This window comes from Balaenoptera ricei, chromosome 8, assembly GCF_028023285.1.
Source record: "Balaenoptera ricei isolate mBalRic1 chromosome 8, mBalRic1.hap2, whole genome shotgun sequence".
Classification (NCBI taxonomy): domain Eukaryota; kingdom Metazoa; phylum Chordata; class Mammalia; order Artiodactyla; family Balaenopteridae; genus Balaenoptera; species Balaenoptera ricei.
This window is the reverse complement of record NC_082646.1, coordinates 24,472,197-24,481,327: the sequence shown is the minus strand read 5'-3', so window position 1 is coordinate 24,481,327 and position 9,131 is coordinate 24,472,197. Positions and strand designations below refer to the sequence as shown.

Below are 9,131 nucleotides of genomic sequence, written 5' to 3'. Positions count from 1 at the left end.
AAAATTAAGACATCTGCTAATGAGCACACAGCCTCTATAGGAAGGCACAGCAGCGATCCATTCTCCTTGCTGAGAAGGTAGACAGCTGGGGTTCCAGCCAGAAAACACAGGGACGTAGAGATTGTCTGTACATTTAAGAAGGCAGCGTTGCCCAGGTGGCAGAGGGGGCATGGACCTTGAGATCCATAAGTGGTTGTCAGATTTCCTCAGTGAATATTGATTGTTCCAGAGGTAAAAATGCAAAGTTCATCTCATCAACTATATATTGAGGGCTACCCATGTGCAGGGCATGGAGCCAAGTGCCAGGAATGGAGGGATGAATCAGTAGGATGAGTCAACACGACTGCTGCCCTCAGATGGCCGAAGGTCAGCTGGGGGAGACAACTGGTCAACAGACCATTTCAGTCAAATGTCATCATTGCTCCATTAATACCCCGTTGGACCTGCCCTCTGAGCGACCACGTTCCCTCAGATGTCCCAGAGATCAATCTGGAGAATCCCTGTTCTGGGAACCACTGGGTTTACTTCGTCAACATCGTACACACAGGGGGGTCTGGGAGTCAATAGTTCCTGGTGGTGTTTGCAGTGTCATTTACCATTTTAGTCGCCTATCCTAGGAGCCATTATAATATTTGCTTAAGTATTTAAATCAAGTCCTTTACTTTAAGCCAGTGGCTGCTGAGCTTTAATTAAAGCATATTTGCATACATTAATATCACCCAGCTTCTCTACATTTCAACTGTATTTTTGCATTCAAAACATGACATTTCAATAACAATAGTTGTCAGTGCCTGGGCTCTTATTTATGGCACAATTACAGGTCCTGTTAATTACAGCCCTGGCTGGCTTCTCCAGCTCCTTCTGACAGTCCACGTGAAGCCGAGGCTCGACTCTTCCAGTGTGTGCATTTCACTGTTTATAGAGCAGCTCCACCAAGCTGCAAGGGGTTTAAAGACATTGGGCTCCCTTTATCTCCAACCCTGCTGATGTTCTGGACCTTTGGGAGCCAAGAGAAGTAAATGCAGCTTTGGTATCAGAGACTGTAGGGCATCTTCTGTCTAATGTCTCAGTCTTTACTAAGGATGGATCTGATGTATTTAAAGCTGAGGACCAACTTGAACTTTGATCCAGGCTGGGATCTTCTCTGAGGTTGAAGTAGTTAAAAGAAAGAAAAGGATTTTGGTGGGCTGTGAATGCTGTGAGTTGCAGGTGATGAAGTAATAGGGCACTTCCCACTGCGTGAGTATTGCTGAGTGTCACTGGAATCTAGGAAACGGTGGGAGTGGAGAGCTGCTGCTTCGTGAGCGTCAGTGATGGGCTGGCCGCTCGGCACCATGGATGGTACAGTCCCCTGGTGAATTCCTGCCCCTTCTTGAGGAGCAAGTTCAGGTCACCACCTCTCTTGACAAGCAGAGTCAGTCACTCCCTCCTCTGTGCTCTCCAGGAATCTTGTCCTAGGTCTGTTAGCATTGATGTCTCATTGTTATTTTTCTCTCTCTTCCCAACTGAACCATGACTCCTTAGGGGAGGGACCATACTTTTGCTTCCCAGTTAGCTAACACATAGGGGCCCCCAATAAACATTTTTGAGAAAAAAGTGAATAAGAAACCATAATACCAGACCTCAAGTGTCTAAGCTGGAGCCCCAAATCAGGTAAAGGCCATACCTAGCAGTGGAAAGGCCAGGATCAAGGCCACGACTACACCTGATAGAGGGCAAGCCTGTTCCCTCTAGGGGCAGAGCCCAGCCGGGCCAGATGCTGCAGGGCATCTGGGAGCCCATGACATTCATTCTGCCCAGGCAATATCACCAAGTAGACTATGCTGAACTCCACACCCCTCCCCTATGGCCCCCGTGGAAATGTTCTGAAATCAGAAACACAAGTGGCTTGCGGTGTCCCCAGACTGCAGAGACAGCCAGAGACTGTAGGCCCTTCCAAAACCTCCTGGGCGGGTACAGTGCCTTTCTGACCCCTGCGGTGAAGCCAGAGGAGGGAAGAGTCAGCCTGAGTCTGACATTTCCAAACACTGAGGCTGGAACAATAACCAGTGAGCTCCCCAGGCAAGGATATGAGCCTGATCTGCGTTTCTCATGTTTCTATCAAAACCCTCCCCAGCAGGAACTTCCCTGGCGGTCCAGTTAAGACTCCGCACTTCCAGTGCACGGGGTGCGGGTTTGATCACTGGTCAGAGAACTAAGATCCCACATGCTGCATGGCGTGACCAAAAAAAAACCCTTCCATGCAGGCCCAGCCCCCAGATGGCGGTTTGTCTCTGTGGGCCTCTGAGCAGTCACTGACCTCCAAGAGCAGGCAGAGCGTCCTGGGCCCGAAAACAAGGTGACAGTAAATAATCTCTACTGCACAGAGAACAACAGGACACTGTGAGCCAGAAGCTGCTTTGAGCCGAATTGGAGCCCTACGGGGGCAGGGATGGTAGGGCCGCTGGAGGAGAGAATGTCACTTGCGTTTGAGCTGTCTGCACTGGACAGGGAGGCTTGTCTGTCCCACTTTAGCGGCCCCTTTTTTAAGTCCTGTCTGTGTACTGCCTTCTCTGCCAGGTTTTCTGTCTCCCTATCAGTTCACCTCAACAAAATATACAGAATGCAGATTAAGTGACAAGCACTGGGGATTTTGGAGATAAAAGATGAATTAGACTCAGATTCTGTCTTAAGAGAGTTTGCCATTTAACTGGAAAAACAAATAGGTAATACTTCTATAGAATGGTACGAGGTGATTTTGGGGTGTACAAAGTACCACAGAAGAGACGAGGACCACTAGGCAGAGCCTGGGCATCCAGGAAGGCTTCCTGGAAGAGGAGACATCTGAAGTGAGTTCAGAAAATAAATAGTATCCAGATGAAGAAAGATGGGAAAGGTATTTCAGGTAGCACAACCAACAGGAGCAAAGGCACAAACATGTGAAGCCCCGTGGTGTGTGTGGGAAGCTAGAGACAGTGTAATGGGACTACATGCACCGAGCAAGGTAGAATAAGGAGGGGCAAGGCTGGGGGACCAGCGGGATCAGGTCTGGAGGATTTTGTAGGGTCCTTCATGCAAAGGCAGGAGCTTGGATTTTCTCCTGAGGAAAATGGGAAGTCCCAGAACAGGTTTAGGTAGGGAAGTGACATGAGATCTGCTTTTCAGATGAACACCCAGATGAAGAGATAAATAGGGCAAAGTCTAGAAGGGTCTTGAGTGCAGGAGTTTCTGTCCCCATGGAGTTGGGGTGCACTGCCCTCCTGCCATGTGTTCAACAGCTTGTAAGCTCTCTAAAACCCATAGTTTAGGGATTTTTTATGGAGACTCCATCATGTAGGTGTGATTGATTATTGACTCCGTCTCCAGTTCCTCTCCCCTCCCCTGGGAATGAAGATGGGGCTGAAAGTTCCAAGCTTCTAATTACGGCTTGGCCTTTCTGGTGACCAGCACCCGTCCTGAAGCCATCCAAGAGCCCACTGAGAGTCACCTCATTAGAACAAAAGATGCTCCTATCATCCAGGAAATTCCAAAGGATTCAGTAGCTCTGCGTAAGATGCTCCTAGCATCCCTATCACTCAGGAAATTACAAGGATTTTAGGGGCTCTGTGTCAGGAACCAGGATCAAAGACCAGATATTAAAACAAAAGATGTTTCTAGTACCGTTGTCACTCAGGAAATTACAAGGGTTTTGGAACTCTTTGTCGAGAACTGAGGACAGAGACCAAATATATATTTCTCACTATGTCACAATCTCCCAAATAAACTACTTGCTGGAGTAACTCAAACCAACGTAGATTCCCATGACTGAGTGCCAGACACTATACGAGGTGCCTGTGACACTACCTGGGGCTACACAGCACAGTGGTCAAGGTCACAGCCTTCAGAACCCAACTGCCCAGGGTTCATAGTCTCAAGGTCACCCTCTAGTAGTTGTGTGACCTTGGACAACTTACTTAATACTCTTTGTGTCTTGCTTTCCTCATTTATTTTTATTTATTTATTTTTAGTTCCATTGGGTCTTCGTTGCTGCGCGCGGGCTTTCTCTAGTTGTGGCGAACGGGGGCTACTCTTTGTTGTGGTGTGCGGGTTTCTCATTGCGGTGGCGTCTCTTGTTGAAGAGCATGGGCTCTACGTGCGCGGGCTCAGTAATTGTGGCTCACAGGCTCTAGAGCACAGGCTCAGTAGTTGTGGCGCACGGGCTTAGTTGCTCCGCAGGATTTGGGATCTTCCGGGAGCAGGGCTCGAACCTGGGTCCCCTGCATTGGCAGGCAGATTCTTAACCCTGCGCCACCAGGGAAGTCCCTTGCTTTCCTTATTTATAAAAATAAAGCAATAGTCTCAATTTCATAGGATTTTTGTGAATATTAAATAAAATATTGTATGAAAAGCACTCACAGTAATGTCTGTCACATAGTAAGCTGTTAATATTATAATAATTACCACTATTATCTCAACCAATGGCACTACCTTTCCCAGAGCTCTTCGATTCAGAAATCTTGAGGTTGTTCTTTTTTGTTTGTTTGTTTTTAATTTGTTTATTTATTTATTTATTTTTATTTTTGGCTGTGTTGGGTCTTCGTTTCTGTACAAGGGCTTTCTCTAGTTGGATGCTGGATGCTGGAACTTTAGGGCAGCAAAGAGAATATAAAATGGTGAACTAAGGACATGGCATGATTTAGCAGTTTACTAGTTTCCTATGGCCACTCTAACAAATTATTGCAAACTTTGTGGCTTAAAACAAATTTATTCTCTTATAATTTTGAAGACCAGAAGTTGAAAATCTGTTTCACTAAAGTCAAGGTGTCAGGAGATCTGGTTCCTTCTGGAGGTTCTAGGGGAGAATCCATTTCCTAACTTTTCAAACTTCTAGAGTTGCATTTCTTGCATTCTTTGGCTCACAGCCACTTCCTCCATCTTCAAAGCCATCAGGAAAGCATCTTCAAACCTCTCTCTGCTACAGCCTTCACATCACCTTCTCTCTACAAAGACACTTGTGACTACATCTGTCCACTGAAAAGAAAAATGCAGTGCACAACCTAAAAGTTGAGAATCATATTTTATTTGGCAGACGTACTGAGGACTTAAGCCAGGGAGACAGCCTCTCGGATAGCTCTGAGGGACTGCTCTGAAGTGGTAAGGGAGGAACCAGGATATATAGGGGTCCTTGTAAAGTAATCCAGGTAGTCAGAACATGGAAAGATTACTGTTAATTAAATAAAGCCAGACATCTCAAGTTAATGAATTTAGTGCTTTTCTATGTATTGGAAGATGCAAGAGTTTGGGCTCATTGAAATCATTCCTTTGATATGCACCTTAACTATCTAGGACCAGCATCCAGTTTTTCACCATCCTGAATCCCCTCAGGGTGCACTGCAGCTGGGGTGGCTGCAGTGGCTGATGCACTGATGGCCACAACATCCTTTGATTTCCGATATGGCAGGCGACATTCTTCATCCACACATCTGTCCCACCTGGGTAATCCAGAATAACTGCCCCATCTCAAGATCTGCAACTTACTCATATTTGCAAAGTCCCTTTTGCCATATAAGGTGACACTCATATTCTGGGGATTAGGATCATTAGGACCATCTGGGGGTGACCACAAGCAGAAATACCCTACTTCTAAGGTCACACAGATTCAAATTCAAATCCTCTGAGTATCAATTGTATGATGTTGAACAAAAACAGTTAACTAAGTCTACGTTTTCCTCATCTCTATAATGCAGACAATAAAGCTTATTAAATGAATAAGATATGTCAAAGCACCTGGCACTTGGTGGTTTCTAAATAAGTGCTGGCTTTTCTCTTCCTCCCTTTTATTGAGTATCAAGGAAGAATAGCACTGGGCCAAGAAAGAAGAGGACTCAGAGACCATAGGACTTGTAACTAGTTTTGTTGGCACTTACTATTTACAAGGCAGTTTTATACCTATTATCTCATTTGACTATCTCTTCCATTTTACCAAATGAAAACAGAGGCTCAAAGGAGTTAAGTGATTTTCCCAAAATCAGCCAGCTAGTAAGTGTCATCATTGGGTTTTCTGATACTAACTTCTTAACTTTTTCCTTTATACCCCAATGCATTTGAGTAGGGCCTGCAAAAATCAGAACAGCTACCCAACAAAGTATGAAATGAGGAAAGAAGGACAGCAAGGTAGCGTGTTATTGCGAATGCTCAGAGGGATAGTACGTAAAATCTTGGAGAGGACAGAAGGGAAGAGCGATCCTGAGAAGATAGTGTTTTCCGAAGGCTGGCTCTCGGGAAGCAGGAAGATACAATCCACTCTCATTCTTTTCCTCTAACAAAGGCCCAGAAGAGCACTGGTAAGAATTATCTCAGACCCTAGGTAATAACCTTCAGATGTGGCTGATCCGTGTGGCTTATCTCGGGAGTCAAAGGCCAATCCGGGGACAATTCCATGGTTCCTGGAGGGAATGACGTGGGATTGCACTTCAGTGGAGCCAGACCCAGAAGGTGGGAGAGCTGCCCTCACCAGGTGAGGACTTACACTGAGAGGAGAAGGTTGCTTGTGACCCCCTCGGGTGACAATAACAAAATAAAATTAATAACAGAAACACTTCACACTTAGCCCTCAACATTGACAAAGCACTTCAACCTACATTTTCTCACTTGGCCTCACAAAATCATGCTCACTTTACAGAGAAAGAAATGGATATGATGAAAGAGCTATCACTTATGGAGGGCTTAATATGGGCTGATCACAGGATCAGGGGCCCTACAAGCATCACACAAACATAATCATCTCGCGTTCTCCATGAGGCAGGTCTTCTTATCTCCAGACCCGAAGCTCACAGAGGTTAAGTGGCTTGCCCAAGTCCACAGCTCCCAGGAATCAGAATTCAAACAGGACAAGGCGCTTGCTAGCAGAGGATTTTAAAGGAGCACGTGCCTGGCACCAGGAAACACTCTGTGAGCAGCGAGTGTTATTTGCTGCTGTCAGTATTCTTAGGAAGGCTTTGGCCCATCCCCTGTCTAAGGATCACTCTTCCACAGGCTCCTCTGGGAGGAGACCAGTCCTCCACTGGGACCAACTCTTCGTTCTGGAGTTAGGTCCAGTTAGCCATTGCTGGCTTCAGGCCCTTCTCCATTAAAAAGTGCCCACTAGGAAAATGAACGTACTGAGTTCCTACCTGTCATCACACTTCAGTGTAAACCGTTTACCAGAAGGAATACCCCATAGGAAGGCTAGAAGGAGGCATTCCTCTCCAGCCAGCAGAGGATTTAATGAGAGAAAAGAGGGAACCCGAGGGGCCGGCACAGTGCATTATACAGCGTCTGCTTACAGGAGCCTTAGTTGTGGTCTGGAGGGCCCCGTGTGACCATCACTCCCCCGGAGGCCACCCCAGCAGAGGGCACCATGCCTACCCCTCTAGTGTAGCTGCAGCTGCCTTTGGAGCTTACTCAGGGCCTGGTTGGCCACTGATTGAACAAATGGACACAAACCCACCACTAGTCTCCCAGCTAGGCCAACTCCGGTGCAACAAGCAGGGGTCACATCTTTCTGCCTTGTTTCTCCAGAGAAGGGTGAAGTCCTCGGGCTGCTGCTGAGGGCCCCACCCAGCCCCACCTCCCTCAACAATTAATCCTACTTCCTGAGGGACCACCACTTGGTCCTTATCCCTGGCTCTGCCCCAGGGCAAAGCGTGGAAAGGTCAATTTAAAGACAGGAGGTGGAGTCGGAAGAGGTAGGCTTTGGGGCAGAGTGAATCAAATCCAGGCCCCACTTACAGGCTTTAATTCATTTAATTCAATTAATTAATAAATTCATTTGCTTCATTCATTTCTTTATGCCTCCCTTTCTTCCTCTGTAAAGTGAGGATAAGACTTCTGATCTCTTGTATCGGTTCGGCCGCCTAGGTGCCGTCCCACCGCCCAGCCCGCTCCATGGCTTTCCCCGCAGCCGCCGCCCTCCTCTCCCTCGTCTTCAGACGCATCTTCAGCATCTTCCCCCGGCACCCCGGGGGGTTTGGGCCGTCCGGTTCCGAACAGGAACAGCGGCCGGCCGGTGGACCCGCTGGAGGAGGTGGAGCTGCAGATCGGAGACGCAACATTTTCATTAACCAAACTTCTTGAAGCTGCATCTGCAGTATCAGCTCAAGTGGAAGAGCTTGCCTTCAAATGTACAGAAAATGCACGTTTCCTTAAAACATGGCGGGACCTCTTGAAAGAAGGCTATGATTCCTTGAAGCCTGACAACTGATTTGACTGTAATAATCCATACCACCTCATTTATGATGTTTGCACATGTGCCGTGTGGATAGGATAATCACCAGCAGTTCTGTATACAGAAGATGAAATTTTTCTTGGTTTTCTTCATTTTGTGAAAACAGAATATGATGTTATTTTTGATGTTGGCCCGTTTATCTTTAAACACTTTCTGTTCTCTAAACTTTCAAAGACTCTTCTATGAAAGTTAATTTAATCAGTAGATAATATTAATAATGCCACAGTGCTACCAGTAGCAAACTAGGTGGACCATTATTCTCTTCAGTTTGCAAGAAGATACCAAAAATGGCAGAGTTTGAAGTCGAGCTTTATTGTATGGACCAATGTTAGATTCAGCTCCATTAGGCTAAGTTCCCTAGAACCAACGATTGTGTCTTGTTATTTCTATATTTCCAGCAGCTAGAAGTCTGTTACACAACAATCACTAAATGTTTGATGAATAAGAGTTGACAACGTAATTTAAAGCTGTTTTTTCTTCCTGTTTTTAGCATGAAGATTATAATTGTTTCTCGAAAAAATATTTGAGTCAGAACCTCATTGACTTGAAGGAAAAAAATTTTTTTTTAAAGAGGATTTTCAACTTTAACTGGTGACAGCTTTTTAAAATATATGATAAATATTTTTCACCCTTCTATCATGCTTTCCAAAAAAGCTTTTACTGAAACCTGTCTTGAAAGAATGCCTATTTTTTTTTTCTAAGATAAACTGCTTTTATGGATATTTCTCATATTTGATGTTGTTATATGTTTGCTCTCTTTGAAGTGCCTTATCAAAATTGTCGCTCTGTATTATTACTTTTGGAGCTTGGCAAGTAATAATTCTAAATTCTAAATATAATTCTAAACAAGTTACTTTTTAAAAATGCATCAAATTTAAATGATGTAATTATTTTCCTATTATTTGAT

General features: G+C 45.4%; 1 protein-coding gene across 1 annotated transcript; it reads left to right on the top strand.

Annotated features, from left to right (window-relative positions):
* The first annotated feature begins 6,413 nt into the window (after positions 1-6,413).
* LOC132369757 (uncharacterized protein C4orf46 homolog) lies at positions 6,414-8,458 on the top strand. The gene is made up of 2 exons (XM_059929433.1): positions 6,414-6,475; positions 7,858-8,458. The coding sequence occupies exons 1-2, from the start codon at positions 6,414-6,416 to the stop codon at positions 8,198-8,200; spliced, it is 405 nt and encodes a 134-aa protein (XP_059785416.1). The 3' UTR covers positions 8,201-8,458.
* Positions 8,459-9,131: the final 673 nt, after the last annotated feature.